At 29.8% G+C, this 18962-nt stretch overlaps 1 protein-coding gene across 1 annotated transcript in view; it reads right to left on the reverse strand.

Moving 5' to 3' along the window:
- The window catches only part of LOC106457035 (small subunit processome component 20 homolog), a 184195-nt gene that overhangs the window by 38615 nt on the left and 126618 nt on the right, over window positions 1–18962 (reverse strand). Inside the window, exons 39-45 of the mRNA XM_022382842.1 lie at window positions 18403–18524; window positions 17581–17750; window positions 14961–15100; window positions 10981–11137; window positions 5183–5281; window positions 3522–3689; window positions 229–389 (exon numbers count right to left, since the gene is read on the reverse strand). Coding sequence (XP_022238550.1) covers window positions 229–389; window positions 3522–3689; window positions 5183–5281; window positions 10981–11137; window positions 14961–15100; window positions 17581–17750; window positions 18403–18524 — 1017 coding nt within the window. The remainder of the gene's footprint in view (window positions 1–228; window positions 390–3521; window positions 3690–5182; window positions 5282–10980; window positions 11138–14960; window positions 15101–17580; window positions 17751–18402; window positions 18525–18962) is intronic.

Here is an 18962-nt window from a genome sequence, read left to right on the forward strand (position 1 = left end):
ATTTAGTTTATTTACTTACTATAATAGAGGTACGAACTAACTACTACTACTATACTATAATAAATAAATAAATAATATAAATAATATATAAATAATAATAATAATAATAATAATAATAATATATATATATATATATATATATATATATATATATATATATATATATATATATATATATTTAAGGATTAAAAAATTCTGAAACTGAGATTTCAAATGAAAACGACTTACCTATTTTCCACATTTGTAAAAACTACTTGAGTGAGGCCATGACTATATATTAGCAATGCTCTCACAGAAACATCTTTATTATCAGCTAACCCAAGAACAATATGTCTTAGACATTCCTGGCATTTTCGTATAATTTTGTGACTGTTTGTTGTATCTAGCATCTGAAACAAATGATTTACACAAAAACTTTAAACATGAGCTTACTTCAATAACAATTCTTACATGATGCTAACATACCTGATAGTGAAACTACTAAAAACCTGATGTGCTTATTACACATATAATTGTGATACACTAAATATCTGCAATAGAATGTCATAAGGAGCAGGTCTGGCATAAAATTCAGATTCCATAAGTTGTTTTAAAGACCACCCGTTGAATAAATATGACTTCAAAATTTTATTTTCAGGTAGTGCACATAAAAAACAGCACTGAGGACCATAGTATAGAAAATACACTCAAGGAGTAAGCTTTAATGATGAGTCAGTCAAACATATGTCTCATAATAGTCATTAAAAAAACAACATTCAAAATAATTTTAATCTTAAAATAATTCCATTTCAGAAGTACTAAAAATCATTATTTATTGCATGAATTTTTTAACCATAAAAAACAACAACAACAATAGGCATTAGTTAAACAGAGATTCTTTTCCTAGACAAAATTCTCAAAAATAAAATTATTTCATTAACTAGGCATTATAAAAAATTACAAAGAAAAATTGTTGCTTTTATATCTGATGAAAAAATAATCATCAATAAGCTTTAATAATTACAGTATTTTAAATTAAATTTAAAGGTTCTCAAGAATTTCTGCTTTGACTAGTTATTTTAAAATAATTATTGGTGCTTTCACTGGTCATGAAAAAAAAAAGAATGTTACGAATTAAGAAATACAGTATTTTTTAACAATAGAAAGGCCTCAAGCAATACCATTACATAGTCTACTTATCTCAATGTTGTTTATATGAAGCATATGACAGCCTAGCCATTATAAGTGTACTACAAAGCACTTCTCACCATTTATCAACATAAAGCTGTCAAGATGTATTATTACACAGCTTAGCATCCACAAATGATTAAAGAAGCACTGTCACATAGTCTAGTCAAAAATTTGTCAAAAACCAATATTATAACTTGTGACAATATAACATTGTTGAAGGTTTAACTAAATGTATATGGTTGTAGCTTAAAAGTTGACAATAGTGTAGAAACATCTTAAAGTGATGGATGTTTAAAGATAGGAATTAAGTGTTGATTAAAACTTAAGAGAGTAATTTTACAATGATTACTGTTTATTATACAGTTATGATATCGGTACTTAAAGCATAATATATGGTCATATGTAGTACTCGAACTATAACTACATAACAAGGGGAACTTTATAAATATAGTCCCTTGGTGGTACAATAGTAAGCTTTAGGGCTTGTAGCTCTAAAGTTCAATGTTTGATTTCCTGCAGTAAGCAAAGCAGAAAGGAGAGCCCAGTGTGTAGTTTTGTACTTAAAACAAACAAACCATAAATATAATGAAAGAAGTGTACACTATAATGGTATTCTCATCTATACACACACACACACACACACACATGTATAAACCATGAATTTATTAACTCACTACTCATTTACTAATTACTTCAAAATGACGAGTTAACAGTAACTTCACATAAAACAAACTCCAAGCGAAAACTAAAATCCAACTATACCAATAATAGGTAGAGATAATATCTGGCAAAAAAAGAATCAGTACAACTGTAGTTGTGCACATGTGCATGTTTCATTGAGACTAAAAATCTATCAGTGAAGTCTCACTCTATAAATGTTTTTTCACGTGTTTGATGTTGTTAACAAGGGTGTGAAATTAATATTTATGTTAAAAATGGTAACAATATACCCCTTCAATTCGAGCACTAGCTATATGTCAATATGCAGCATGACACCAGACTGTGTAGCTAATGGGCTTATATTTTAAGGTTTCTGTTTGTTTGAAATAGGAACACTCATTAGTTAACTGTTTAGATACTTTAGCTGTTCTCTTATTTCAGAATAAATAAGATTGAGATCTAATTAACTGATGTTACCATAATCAATAAAGTTTAAAACTTTAAATGGTAGCTTTAACATAATAGTCAGTGTAATTTTAGATATTAAGTTATTTAGTCTAGATAATATTACTGCAAAATATTATTCAGCCCACAATTAACAATTAAGCTGTCACAGAACTAAAATATTTTGGACACTCTTGTTTATTTGGATACCATGTGAGCATTATATAATTTCATGTTAAAATGCAGATCTACTGATAGGCTTAAGGTCAGAGCAGAAGTAATTGTTAGGAGTAATTATATCATGTTTGAGACTTTTGGTGTTTCATATCCTGTAAATAAAGTATTCATGTGAAGAAGGGTTTTTAAAACTGATTTACTTTTGTCAGTTTTCTCATACTTACAGACATTGACAAACACTTTGGATTTTAATGTAGCACATGATACATGAGTTTAGATTCTGATTCCTGAAGTTCTGGTGAATCCTCTGGATCTGACCTTTTATTTTTACAACAGTAATACAATATTATCACATAGCCACCACTACATTGCCAAAAAACACAATCATATGTTTGTTATAAACATAATGTTGTCAATAAGTATTGTTAAATATTTAGCCAAAACATATTATTTGGTATTCTGGTCTACTTAGTAAAAAAGCCAAAATTCCTGCAAAATGCAGCTTCAGGGATGTTAAGCAAAGAATAAACTGAATACAGACACTGACTGAAAAGTATAATTTAAGACAAAAATTATTTATTTACTAAAACTGACCATGGTTCTACTTTAGAATAGTGTGGCTGTTTTGGATGAGTAACTCAAGGATACAAGAAAGATCAAGAGACAGACCTATGAGAATACCTCATATAAATACCAAAGTGAAACAAAGAAAGTCAGCTATCTCACAAGTTACATTTTTTAATCCACAGTTCATATACAAACTTGAGAAGAGCAAATATACAGGTTTCTGTATGCCTTTCAAAAAGGCTACTTTTCAAGAAGTCCATAGAGAAACATATACAGGGTAGCTTGAGCTTCAAAAAAAGGTAGCAGTATGTAGCTTTCACCTATATTTTAATCAATCTTTATTTGTACATTTTGATGATTTTAAAGAAAGTAAAAGATGGATAATCACACAAAACAACAAAATCCAGAAATGCACAAATTAAAAGATATTTTGAAACTTCATGTAAACAATATAAAATTGGTGGTGGATTTTCTGATTACTATGTTTTATTCTATGAACTTACCTCCTTTAAAGGAAGTACTAGGTTGGGAATAAATTTTTCTGAAACAAATTGTCCCATAATCTGGTACATATTATAGGTCTTGCTGCTTCTAGCTTCTTTCAACTTTCCTGTAATTTTGGCAACCTCTTTCTCTTCAGCTACATCACCAAACAACTCTCCATTGCAAATCTAAAATTAATAAATGTAAAATGTACTTCAATCAGAGCAATATCATATACATAACTGATCATTAATCCACATCTTGGTTTCCTATACAAAACTGGCTAAAGTATAACTACAAGAAGCTGATCATTAATCTACATAATCCACATCTTAGTTTCCTAAACAAAACTGGCTAAAGTATAACTACAATAAGCTGATCATTAATCTACATAATCCACATCTTGGTTTCCTAAACAAAACTGGCTAAAGTATAAGTACAAGAAGCTGTGGAAGAGGTACCTAAATTAACTATGATAACATTCATTACAACATAACTATTATATTTAATGTACACCTACTTCTCGACATAAGGCAGTCATCTTGATCTTGGTCTAATAGCACTCTACCACATTATATGCGAGACTGCATTAGAGCATGGGTAATCAATTATTATTAATATTTACATTTTTAATGTAATCAAGTAGAATGTTAAGTAATTTATTTAATAAAATGGCTGGTTGTTTAATAACTGTTTTTTTAATGAATTAGAAACAAATCTAAATGTAATCGAAGATTTATGGAGTTTAGGATTAGCATACAGAAAAGGTAAACCTTGGTGAAAGTTTCCGATAAGAATTTTTAGTTTTTAATAAAGTCGTTTAAACAACTTGGCCCCAGTTTTATGTGGATGAACACCTTATAAAGGCATTTGTAGAGTCTGAAAGTTAGTAGTTACAATGGACTTAATGAGTGGGGGTTGGGAATTATACTAGTTAGTTTAGATAACTTGGTCGGGCTTTTATAACTCTATACAAGTATAATTTACATAATGGGGCCTGAAATGTCAACCTTACTTATCCCAAAGTGGTAGTACCTTATCTATTATTTTTTTTTATTAATTTATTTTTTCTTCTTTTACTTTGGAAAGCAGTCACCTTTCCACAACTGTCTGCAGACAGTGAAGGGTGATATAGATGTGGGATGCTGTGGGCCTGTGCTCTCCTAACTTTAATTTCTTTTGATGATTTTTATGAATTTCTTCAAGTGAGACTGGCAAACGAAGGTCAAGACTGATAGACAGTGTATTACCACCACAATGTGGGTCCTACTTCCAAAGTCACCTCCAAAATCCAGGACACATTTTATATACCACATTATAGCCTGTACCCTGGGGATCCTTTTAATTTATGCATCATCTTTAATTTAATTTTTTTTGGGCTTGTTTTTGTTCATTTAAATGTCATTTATTACAGGTTTGGATTTGCTGTTTTTAATGCAGGCCTTTCTTTTGATTTATTTTGCTTGACTACTTGAGTATTAATTTTAGATATATACACACACACACACACATATTGTACATCTATACAACCAGGCCAAAAACAAATATTGGATTTAACAATAAACATTTATATGTATAATACAGTCATGAATGCAAAACTTTTCCAAAGTTAAACTGATTTGGCACACACATTTTCAATTTATTTATATTCTCCATAAAGAAATTTTGGAAATTAACTTACACCAGTAAGTGTACTTAGGCATGAATCCAGATTGCCTGTCTTCAGATGAGGGATGAGGTTTGTGAGAACTGCATTAACAGTGTATGTTAAGACATGAATCTACAAAAAAAAAAGATATTATATTGACAATGAAAATAAACTGAATATAGGTATATTAATACTAAAATGATATATAGTAATTTGCATCACAAACTATTAATGGTAATATGTTTCATTCATATCTGAAAATGAACAAGTATTAATCATTACAATAGGCAGGTGTAATGCTCTGCAATGATCTATCCTCATAATTTTAATAAAGTGGTTTTATCGAGCACAAACATTACCCAAAAAACTTTCACTTTTAACAGTAATCTTTTTTAATCACTGCAAATCACAACAGATACTTAACAAGAGTTAAATAAATTGAACCAGAACTGAGCTTTAAATAATGATATAAGCATAAAGGGCTTTTATTAAATGTTGAATAACTTTTACACATTAAAGTAAGTTAGCAATAAAGTTGTGCAATTTGAATGTAGAGTTTGTATGCTGGAGGAGAAACTGGAGGTTGTTTAAAATAGGATACATGTGGTGGAAAAGGAGAAGGGTAAACAGTGGGAGGTATCAGCAGGACTTAGAAAGGAAATTGAGCTTTTATGTGCAATGAATAAAAGGGCTAGTGATGACTTCAGGGAGATTGGAAGCAGTAATAATACGGCTAGCGGTGACAGATTTAATTATAAAGAGCACACTCTGGTAAAGAACAGATTTCAGCCTTTGACTTATGTATATGATGAACTTGAGTAGGAAAGGATAACAAAAGGGACAGATAGGGATGGGAATGAAAAACATAAGGATGCTATTGTTGAAGGAGATTCTTTAGAATATCAAGTGGATAAGATAGTCTGTGAGTTAAATAGGGAGAAGATTATGCTATCCAGGGGCTGAGATGGAGAATATAACTGATACAGTAAAGGGTGTTAGTAGTGATACATTCTTTGTAGTGTGCATAAGAGCTAATGATGTAGGGAATGGTAGATCAGAGGAGCTAACTGTTTAATACAAAGCACTAATAAAGGCATTCAAAGAAAAGTGCCACAATAACTTAATTCTGTTAGGTATACTGCAAAGACTTAACTGTGGGGATGAAATTAAAAGTAGTTCACTAGGGCTGAATACTAGGCTGAGGTTAATATGTAAGAAAGAACAGGTTGACTGGTTGGATTTATGGTATCAGTTTAATGGGAGAAGGGAGTTTTTTGGAATGGATGGTTAATATTTAAATAGGGTAGTGACTGGCTTATTTGTAAGGGCTATTAACTGTAAGGGCAATTTTAAAACCAAAATTAGACAGTCAAAAGGGCCAGAATAATGACGAAAAATAAGATGTAGATAGGGGGTACAGTGTGAGAACAAAATACAAAGGTAGTTTTAATGGTAGACTAAGCTTTTATTATTGTAATGCTAGAAGCATAAGAAGTAAAATGGATGACCTTAAAGCACTGGTCAGAACAGATGATTTTGATAATAATGGAAATAACTGAAACCTGGCCAAATAATGACATTCATGATGAACGGAATTTGAAATACGGGGTAATAGGTTGTTTAATAGGGATAGAGTAATAAAAAGAAAGGGAGAAGCGGCTTTATATATAAAATGTCAGTTACAAACTGTTGAAGTTGAGGATACTAAAGCTAATTGTAATGAGGTTGAATCTATTTGGGTTTCTTCTAGTGGTTATAAGGGGAGAAGGCTTGAGCTGGAATGTGTTACAGACCACCTAACTGATGAAATTAAAGAGATTTTAATTTCAGCATATAGATTGGGAAATGTCAGAGTCAAATCATGAGAGAGACAGGTTTTAGAAACTTTTCAAGGTGGTTTTTCTTAAACAATTGGTTAGGGAACCTACCAAAAATAATGCTATTTTAGATTTATTAATTTTGAATAAAGAAATGGTTGATAGGGTAGAGGTTGGGGAACATGTAGGTGCAAGTTATCATTGCTGAATTAGATTTGATGTTTCATTGCACATGGAGAATAATGAGATTTTGGTTCCAAATTTCAAAACAGCAAATTTTGAAAAAGATGAGACAAGAATTATGTGGTGTGAGTTGGGCAACTGAATTAGTTGGAGATACCGATCAAATGTGGAAAAATTCTAAAAATAAGTTCTTAAGTATTCAAAATAGGCATGTTCCTTACTGACACAAAGAATAAAACTGAAGAAAAGCATTATAAATACAAGAAGTTTAAATTCACTGCAATGATGGGATTTGGAAGACTATAAAAGGTCAAAAGAGTTGGTGAAATAGGAAATTAGGAGAAAAAAAATATTAAAAAAGGTTGGCTGAAAATGTAAAAATAACAGTAAAGATTTCTGCAAATACATTAAGGGCATGCAAAATGTTAGGATAGGAGTAGGACCTTTGAAGGATAATAATGAAGGGCTAATATATGATGATTATGTGATGACTGGATTGTTAAATTTTACCTTTTCGTCAATATTTGCTAATGAAGATTTAAGCAGTATTCCTCAACCTGAACAGTTTCTAGATGAAAACAAGGTTGAACAAGATGATCACATTATTTCTGAGCTTGTTAGGAAAACATTAGGAAGTTTAAAGAATGATAAAGCACCTGGGCCAGATAATATTTACCCAAGGGTTTTGAAAGAGATCAAGGATTGGATATAGGAGCCACTTGCTATTATTTTTTCTATGTCCTTACATAGTGGACAAGTGCCAGAAGATTGGAAGTTGGTTAATGTTACTCCTCTTTTTAAAGGAGGTGATAAAAATATTCCCAGTAATTATAAACCTATTACTTTTACATCAGTGGTGGGAAAAGTTTTTGAAAGTCTAATAAAAGATGTTTTGTAAAGTCATTTAACAAAGCTTAAAATTATGTTAGATGATCAGCATGGTTTCACTAGGAGAAAGTTTTGTCTTACTAATCTTATAACATTCTCTGAAGAGGTTCCTACTGATATAAATGAGGGTGCAGGTGTGGATATGGTGTATCTGATTTTCAAAAAGTATTTGACATAAAAGGCTTGTTAAAAACGTTATCCGTGTAAGTGTGGCGTATAGGTTGGCTCATTGGATAGAAAACTAAACGGAAGAAAGCAGAGGGTTGTTATAAATGGAGTTCAGTCAAATTGGATTACTGTCATGAGTAGCGTACCTCAGGGTTTAGTGTTAGGATGTTTTCTATTTTTGATTTACATAAATGACAAGATCAATAGATCATTTAAATTTGGTGATGACATTAAAATTTTGAGTGTTGCTAGCTGTGAAGAGGATGCTACTGCCTTACAAAAGGATTTGGATTGCTTGGCGAGTTAGGCAAATAAATGGCAAAAGCTTTGAATTATAATAAATGCAAGATAATGCATGTGAAATATAACAACTTGAAATATAAGTATAATTTTAATGTGAATAACCTTAACGGTGTTTGATAGAAAAAGATCTTGGAGTTATGGTTGATCAGTCTATTAATGAGAGAATGGCAAGACTAGGGGAAACAAATATAAAGTTTGGCAAGGAAGAAGTCATCTTCAGCTAAAATAGAACTGATAGAATAGAGGGAAGAACGGTAGTTAACAGCACCCACCCCCAAACTCTTGTATGATAGAATAGTGGGATTTGACCATCACTCTTATAACACACCCACTGACCCAAAATGTGGAGTGCATTTTAGAAGGAGCAAAAATGAGTATTTGGTAGAAGGTGGATCTCTGAGACAAAAATATGAATGCTATTGTTGAAACTGCTTTGAACTGTTACTTGATATATCTCTTTACTGATTAAACTGCTGTAATCAATGAACCAAATTTTTCAGATGAAATCATCAAAGTAGTGTGAGCTGAATAGCAATGCAATAATAGTCCATATCTATATGTAACTTAAAGTTGAAAACTAATTTCTGATTTGAAAAAATGACTGTAATTAGCAAGAAAGTGAAAACTATATAATAGATACAATAATGAAAACTGTAAACTGAATGTTAATATTAACACTAGATTAAATACAAGCAAAATAAGGCAAATAGATTGAAGATGCTCTTGAGATCTACATTCATCCTGAATAAAAATAACGTACTTTTACAATAATTATTGACTTGGTCAGTTGTGGTTTAAAAATAAATCCTGCAAGTATTACAAGTACAGCTGAAATATATAAAAATATTACTTATTGTAATTTCGTTAATTTTAAGGTTCTTCATAAAAACAACAATTAAAAAATCATTTATTTCTAAGAGCTTAGAAAAATATTTCTTATTCATAATTGCATGAAAAAAAGTACATACAGTTCACTCTTACAAATTTATGTAGAGAAAGAAGTTACACTCATGTTACTGAAAAAATGTGTGTTAGGTATCAGAAATAATAACGTTTAAATTATATAATAGAGTCAAGATCCTTTTTTATCATATATAATCAACACAGTATTTAGCTCAAGTTAATAAATTTTAATTTAAAATTACATAGCATGATGAGGGGTGAGCAATAAGAAATAGCATTTTTTCCTGAAGGTGAAATGTATTTGATTACACCTAAGAAATATAAACCAATGATGTAATGGAAATAGGTAACCAGGCATCATTTCTCAATATAGTCCTCATAAAGTACAACATATTATCTCCATTGATCTGTGAACTTAATCAAAACAGATCAGTTAAATGTTACAGATCCATCTATCCTTTTTGATCTTGTTTACTTGTTCAGTAATCTCATAATTTACTACAGTTTGTGGCCAGTTTGATTTTGGCATGTCTATAATACTTGTTTGGCCAGTTTTATAGCATGATTACACAGTGCAGTTGTGAAATGTAGGGCTTGAAACATCTAAAAAAGATGACTATCATTTGATTTGAGCTGCAGATAATCATGAAATAGATGGCTATTGAAGTGATCGAACAAAGGTTAATTACGCTAAAAAAAACTGAACTGACTTTTGAAGTTGTTCAGAAAAGAGTTATGCTAAATTTACACTGGCTTTGAATTTATCCACTATGTTATTTAAAGTAATCAGACTACCACAGAAACATGTTTCTTCTATGTTTTTTTAAATGCTTTTTGTTATATGGCTGAGGCAAGAAACTGCTGCTGTTTATGCTCCTTTGTTTTTAAAAAATGGGGTCTCCAAACACTAATATATCGAGGTTTAGGTGTACCTTCTTCACCTTTTGATATTAAGTAGTAAAGTACTGAAACATACAATTTTCAAACCCTTTTGCTTGTAATCAGCATTATTAGTGTTTATGAACTTATCATGAAGTCTTGGTGGACTAATATTATCTATTAATTTAAATTTACATTTTGAATCTGGTCTTTCCAAAAATTCCATACTGTTTTATTTCAATATTGAAATATATTTTCCTTCACATAAATTCCAAATTGGTTTGACAATACAATTCTTTTTGACACTCTGCAAGCATTGTCATTATATTTTTCTCTACAGAATACAAGAATACGAAAAAATAAAATAAATTACACATTAAAATTTTTTTTTATTTACTTCATTCGTTCAATAACAAAAAAAAATTCATTTTTTTAAGCCAAACTTTTGGTAAATACATTCTTATACTACTATTCTGCACAGTGGATCTTACTATACCTGAAATTGCAAAGTTTTGAGCTCATACTTTAAATTTTGATACATAATGATAGTTAGTATAAAATAACACCTAAAAATGTTGAGGAGATTTAAAAGTACTCAGAATCTCAAGGACTTTCAAATAATTTACTATACTTCTATAGAAGTTTTTCATTCATTTGAAATCTTCTGATTCACAGGAACATTTTACATACCTGATATCCTTTCTTCATTACACCTCGCATTTCTCGTAGCAGAAACCAAAAGTAATGTGGGCCTAGTGATTGCATAATTTTAATCAAGGTTTCTCGTGTGGTTTCTCGAATACTTTCTGATCGTGACTTTAAAAGGTTACAAGTCTTCAGAAACAATCTAAGAACAAAAACAAAATCAATTAATTTACTTCTCTTCTCCCTCCAGATACTCTTCTGATATTTAAACCTGAGCTTTCATTTATATTCTTTAGATGTAGAAAGGGTAAATGATAAACTGGTGCTGTTAATGTTAGCCTGAGCTTATCCTACACAGTTTTTACATGTAACAGACTAAATACAAATTTTAGCTTTTCTCTTAAGCTTTTGTCATAAGTTTAATCCTTTACACTTACTAGTCTGTATTAATCATTCATTTGCAAAACAGCTTTATTCTGCAGTTTGCAATAGTTTTTGTTTGTTTGTTTGAAGTTAAGCACAAAGCTACACAATGGGCTATCTGTGCTCTGCCCATCACGGGTGTCGAAACCCGGTTTCTAGCATTGTCAGTCCACAGACATACCGCTGTGCCACTGGGGGGCTGTTTGCAATAGTTTCACATACACTGATGCAGTGTTGTCTGAGAATTTCCATACATATCTGTGCAATTAAAACTTGTTAAAAGAACAGTAAGTATATTTGTATTAGACAAAACTAAAAATAGTTGTCAGTACTCTCAATTGGTAAGTAAAAAAAAATTTGGTGATTGTTTCCTACAGTACTGTAAAAATATTTTTGTAATTTGTACTTGTATGCTGTCATAGATGAATGATAAAAGCTTCTGTATGTTCTGACAATGATTCATCAGTTATTTGGTTTGGTCTGAAGATATCTGATAGCTCTAGACAAAAGGGTAACTCTACTCTATCCAAAGATTAATATCAAAATAATGTTTCTTCTATCAAACCTTTTTCAATCAGTTTGTTCATATATTTTTTCTCATGTGTTGCATTTATCACTGCAATATCTCACTATGCTACTACTGAGGCTACATTTTGTAACTTATTGGGTTGGGCCTGACTTGTTCAATCAAACCAAACATCCTATCACTTGCAGAAAACAGGAGTGTTAAAAGGCAGAGAAGGTAAGATATATTCTTGTGATTGACCTAAAGAAACATTAACAGGGCTTACAATCTATCAGCTATCCAGTGCATCCGTGCTCAATTCATCAATTATTCAGTCAGAATTTATTACTTATACAGGTTGAGACTTTGTGTTTTGGCTACTTAAGTGACTTTGCACACACCAATAGCATATGTTCTCTACCACATCATAACATTATTGAAGCCTAGTATATATCACAGTACAATGCATATATATATATGCGTGTGTGTATGCACATATATCAACATTATGTAGGTGGGGCAGTACCCAATGAGCATATCTCGCGTGGAGAATGATGCACAGTGAAACAATATTTCTGATAATTCTGAGCTTTTTTAATTTATAAAAATTGGTAAGATTTTGTTAAAGATTACAAATATTTTGTATACTAAGAATGAGATTATTTTTATCAAGTATTTCCAATAAAACTTATTTATTTATAATAGTTATTTGCACTCAAACTCTGAATTGTTCAAATGCAAGGTGATTTTCATGTTAAGTATAAAAATACTTTTTTTCCACCTTACAGATTTTAAATTTCATTTGCATAACTTCTAGAACCTTCTAAATGAATAACATAAGTTGTTTTAAGGTAAATGTTTATATTTTCTATTTTCTCTAACATATCACAAACTCTAGCTATTATTATCAACATACAATGCAATGAACTGCTTAAAAAACAAATATGTACATACCTTTTAATTTTCATCAAATAATCTTGAAACATCTTATTTTGGTTAAATTCTTACTTGCATGACTATACTTTTTCACATATAATTTATTTTCTAAGTTATATTTTCCATTCATGTCCTTTAACATTGTTATTTTGCATTGTAACACACATCCATGGCATCCCCAGCCAATATTACAGTATCACTGGTTGAGAAACTTTAACCATCTGTAGAATGGCACAATTGCTAACCCTCATGAACCAAGAGAAGAAGATTTACATTTTAAACAATTATTAATCCTTTCAAATATGCATCTTAAAACATAAATAACACATAATTAAGTAAAATATAAAACTAAAACATAAATACAATGCAACTGCCTATCTAACTAATGTATTTCTAGGGAGAAACAATGCTGAAATAGCAAGGACAAAAGCAGCAACAATGCTAATAGCGGTTTGACTAGTTCTCTATGGAATTCATTGGATTAGTTTTAAAATAACTGTTAGGGGTAACATATTTCAAAAAGTGCTCTTTCCATTGGTTATAAACATCTAGCTCAACTAAGAATAATTGGCTGAGAAATTGCAACTCTATGTGTAGAAAGTGGGTGTGGCATCTGTCAAGAGTTCAGATAATTTTATTTCTCTTTTCTCCAAACATGTCCTAAGGAGTTTGAAAGAAGGATGTTTAAACAGAGCAATTAACTTAGATTCTTTCTATATATGGAAGGTATAGTATATGTCAAGTCATATTCAAGCTACAAAGTACAAACGTAAAAATTTATGTAGTTGTGTGTGAAACTGAAGTTTAATAACTTTTCTTTAAGGTTTCTTTTGAAACTTTGAACTTTAATTAAACATGTGCAGTACAGGGGTGCCCATAATCATAGAGTTAAAGATACTTTCAAATGAAGTATTTATTAGTATATATATATATATATACACACATACACGTAATTTACCATGTATTTACAAATGATTGTGCATTATATATATAATACAGCAAAAATTTACAAAAGATACATACATAATATTTAAAGTATTAGAAAACCTCTTTTAAATGCCTTCTGGAATGACTTGAGCTCAAATTTCATAAAGCTAGTATAACGTTTTTTGAAGAAATTACCCATATATAGGTATGAATATACTAATTAATATTTTTAATTAAAAATCATGTATAGTATATAGTAAATCCTGAAACGTATAGTATTTTTGGATAAATAGTTTAAAACGAAAATATCTTAAGTATTTCAGGCATTACATTAAAAAAAACAACAACGTAATTTCACACAAGAACCTGAGTTGATACAAATAATTTTTCTTTTGTAATTACATTAATTTGTGATTTAATTTATACTAAACTGATTTCATAAAGACCCCTTTATTGATTTCAATAGAAAGTAAGAAACTGACAGTTTTTCTATAAAAAACCTACCTTCAAAATTATTACATGGAAAAACAAAAGTGAAAGGCAATGGTAAACAAAAGTTTCTGTTAAGCTACAACCATAAAACTTCATGGTTTAATTACAAGTGACTATTTACACACAAATGTTATGACAAATAGCTATGTAGATGTGTGTTTTGAATGAAACAAAACATTACTAATTGTGTTTTTAGAATAATTCAAGCCAACAATGATGATTTCTATATTTATGACATGTTCAATCAAAGACTGTATTTATTACCATTGTTGTTTAGATCGTCTAAAAGCACCAAATCTATAGTTTTAGAAGATGAGCCACCTTACCTTTACAAATAAAACTTTTTAAGCTCAAAGTTATTAAAAACAGTTAATTTCCTAGTTGATTCACAATTAATTCAAATGCAGTCATAAGAGAAAAATTTTGCAAATGAATAATTTTAACTTTCTCTCTCTCTATTAATTTTTGTAAGATATCAAGATATATAATGTATCCTCCTCTTGCTTGAGTGAATTCAGTTAGCAGGTAGTCAAGAAAAATGGTAATCAGGTGGCATTTTGATCCACTTTCATGTATCTTTGTGAAAATGGATCAAAACATTATCTCACTACCAGTTCATCGAGAAGGTTGTACATTTGAACAACATTTTTTTTTAAAAGTTACTTATAAGCATAAGCAATCTAAATGCTGAGTATATTTTAACTAAATAGAAATGATATATTTATCAAAGACAAATACTAACCCTGGAAGATTCTGTTCTAGCATTCCATGAGGTAATGCTTGTAATAATTTGACCATAGCAATGGCTATTGGAACTCTCAATATTTCCTCATCTTCTGGGTACGAGCGTCCAGCCAGCTTATGTTCCTCATCACTACGAGTCTGTTTAGTAAATATGCTAGATTATATATATAGTTAACGCACAACAATTACCACACCAAATTTAAAAATTTTCAATTACAATCTAGTTTAAGTATATGGTCATATAGCAATGAACTAGTCTTTCACTCCAAAGACCAATATGATACTGAAAAAAACAAGTTTAATCTGTGAAGTTTTAAATTTGATAACACTTCCTATTCATTTATCATTAAAAAATAGTAGAAGTGGAATCCATGTTAAGAAGAAATCTTAGCATTTAGTTGATTTTTTGCAGAGCAGATTTATAAATAATTCTTAAATGTTCATCCCTAGATGCATTTACATAGACACTCCATAATACTGATGTATATAAAAACAATAGACCAATTTTAAATTCTAATTCTATCAAACATATGTTTATTTTCATTTGAATGAAAAATAGTCACTAACTTCGAAACTTAAAAGTTTAAAACCAATGTATTTTTCATCCAATATAAACTTGATAAATGTTTTTGACAAAAGAATACCAGTTTGGCTTTAACACTGAACATGAATACGATAAGTCATACATATTATAATGCTCATTTGTTATCACTGACCACAATTAACTCTCCAGTCCATCCATTAATTCTTTCTCAATGGCTATCCCTTTAAACAGTTTTCTGCACAAGTTACTGAGTTGCATTCGAAATTTAATTAAACAACTTTACTATTAATGAATGTGAATGAAATTAACATTGTAATGTATATCGTGATTCTAAGTTTTATGCTATCTAAGTTTTAGTTCCTTTATTTAAAAAAAAACTTTAACAAATACTTATACTTCAGTTTTGTGTTCTTATGTGACCCACGATCTATGACAAATATCAACTTTCACACTTCCCATCATGACTCAGATAATGCTAATCCTATAGATCTATGTCTAGACAATTAAATACGTTAATATGCCTTATTGACACGTATGTTTCAAAGTTCTCTTGCTGAGTGGTGTAGAAACAAGTAATAAATTTTGTCATCCCCTGATGGGTGCTATGCCCATCTTCTATACTTTTGCTTGAGCTTGATAACATACATGTAGTTGCTACATATACATGTTTATAATCAATAGAAAGAGCTCATTTTATGCTATAAGCCAACAATGGTTATTTTGAAATCGACACACATGTCATTATTTGGTACATGTAACTGCCTCTAGTATTGTTGTCTGCTTGATCCCAATAGCACTTACAGTTTTTCTTAGCTAAGCATGTTATAGTTAGAGAGACAGTTAAATTGTATTAGTTATGTTTTAAAATACATAATTTAAAGGTTTAAACATTTTTTAAATATACATCATATTTTGCATCAGTTCTCAATACTTAAGATCTTGTGATCAGGGAAGATAATTTTGCTGAAGGCTTATGCATCTCTATTGAAGATACTGTACTTACACCCCAAGAGCACTGTTGACTTGTGCTGAGATGAGTAATGAAAGGTAAAGAACAGGAAAAAAAATAAAATATTAATATTAACTATATGTGAAAAGAAAAAGATTGAAATTACGAATATAACTAAAAGAAGACCTTTTGAGATAGCTACGACACATTAAAAGATATGTAAATTTTTTCTATTTCTTAATTTTAATAATTTTATTGCGCTGTATGCTGATGATAATATCTACAGTTAGTGATATCATAGAGAAAATGAAAAATAAATTATAAACATTTACCTTAAAAAACTTTTGATATTCATTTGGGAGGTTCTAGATATTAATCAAATGAAATATGAAAACTACAAGATGAAGAAAATTATTTTTACACTTAAAATTAAAACAACCTGGCACTCAAACTATTAAGAATTTGAGTGCAAAAACTACAATAAATAAGATATTTTAGTAGAAACACATAATTAAAATAATTTCATTTTTTGTGTACAAGAAAGATACTTATAATCTATAACAAAATCTTACCAGTTTTTGTGAGGATATGTTAAGAAATCTCAGAGTTACAGTACGTATTGCTGCGCAAGTGAAATTCCCATACAGCCCCCTGGAAATTGTAGGTACCCATGCCAAAAGGGTTAATAAGCCAAATGTATGAGTTTTGATGTTTTTCATCAGGTATCAATGTTATTTTTAAAGCAGATATAAAACAGCTTCCCTTTTCTATGGACGTAGCTAGTATAATATTAATTTGTATATTTTAGTCTTTACTTTTTGCAAAAATAAGTTTTACTATTACTATTTTTAAAGAAATAATACTTTAATTGTTTTTACTAGTTTAAACATTCTACAATAATACCACTGATGAGTTATTAAAAATCAGGACAGTATACGTACTGCTGAAGCTGGATAGTTATCTTGTAACAAGTTTTGCATCAAAATATTGTTTGCAATTAAGAACTAAGAAAAGTAATCAAATGAAATATAATAAACTGCTTTAGAAATAAAAACCAAAAACATTCTCCCTATTATTTTATAGATATCATGACTGCACAATAATACTTCTTAGTAGTTACTGTACTTTTTGTGTCAAACAACGATGAAGTTGAGGCAACAAACTCCTAGCAATACTGTGGTGAATTTTAGTAGCCATTTCTTCATCCATGAGTTCTTTTTGAAATTCAGTCACTTGGTTACTTTCTTTGTTACCAGAATCAGTTTCTTGTGTGGGAGGTATAGCAGTATGAGAATCTAGATATAAAAAACAAAAACATAATCAGTACTAGTTAAAGCACTAATATATAAAGCGAGTCCCTTCCCATTAACGTTTCAAATTATTATGATGACATTTTACATCAAACAACTTGCCTGTTTGTCTAATTCTTGATTATTTCATTAACTAACAACAAATATTCTATCAATTTATTAGGCATATAATAATATACTTCATAAAATTGCAATATAAGAATATTATGCTATAGATATATCAAAATTATTTTGATACTTGGAATTCTTCCAATAGCCAAATAGTACATAAAGACTTAATACGTGAACTCAAAAAGGATATTTGACATGAATTTATTATCTTTATAATCTCCTATTAATAAATACATTCTTTGAAATTAACTAGTAGATACAGCTTTCTCAAACATTATTAAATACATGAAAGTATATTTAAATATTGGACATAATACAGTATGTCTTGTGTTAATAAAATTTATACCACAAATTAAATTTTCACTTAGTTTTCTTTCTGTAACTGAAGCAGAAATTTGTTGTTTTGAAATTAATACTTTAAAACAAAAGAGTTCACAGACAGCTATATATGAAAATAACTCACGTAATTTGTTAAAAATATAGAAAAAATTAAGATTAGTAAAAAATCCTTTAAAAGAAATTATACCATCATCTGCTGTTTCAGCATTTTGGTTTTTGTCTTCTTTAATTTCTATCTTCAGTTCAGCATCCAGTCCACGGGAATGGGATAAGTCAAAGTGAAAAGCATTCAAAATAGCAACAATGACCCTGGTAAGAAAATATATATATAATGCAAAATGGATACTGTGTAAAAACCATACAGGTTGTCATAAATTGTGTTTGGAATTTTTTTAACAAAAGTTTGCATTTTTCTACACAATGAGCAGCACAAAGAGCTTTTATCCAATTAATTTCAAACATCTCATTTCAAGCATATTGACAAAAAACATCCATAAATGCTCTATGAAATCATCAATGAACATCTTAATTTATATGGAAATTTACAAATAATCACAATTGAACAGAGTTGTTTAAACATTTGTTTAACAACAAGTAAAAACTTGGAATGGTCTATTCTTTCATGATAGGTTTCTTTTTTGTGAGTGTAAACACTTAAAAACACCATTTCAATTTTCAATACCTCACTGCTATAAAGGCTTGGTTTGGTATGAAGTTTCATTCAGGTGGTAGTGTCCAGGGTCACTG

This window comes from Limulus polyphemus, unplaced genomic scaffold (assembly GCF_000517525.1).
Source record: "Limulus polyphemus unplaced genomic scaffold, Limulus_polyphemus-2.1.2 Scaffold284, whole genome shotgun sequence".
Lineage (NCBI taxonomy): Eukaryota > Metazoa > Arthropoda > Merostomata > Xiphosura > Limulidae > Limulus > Limulus polyphemus.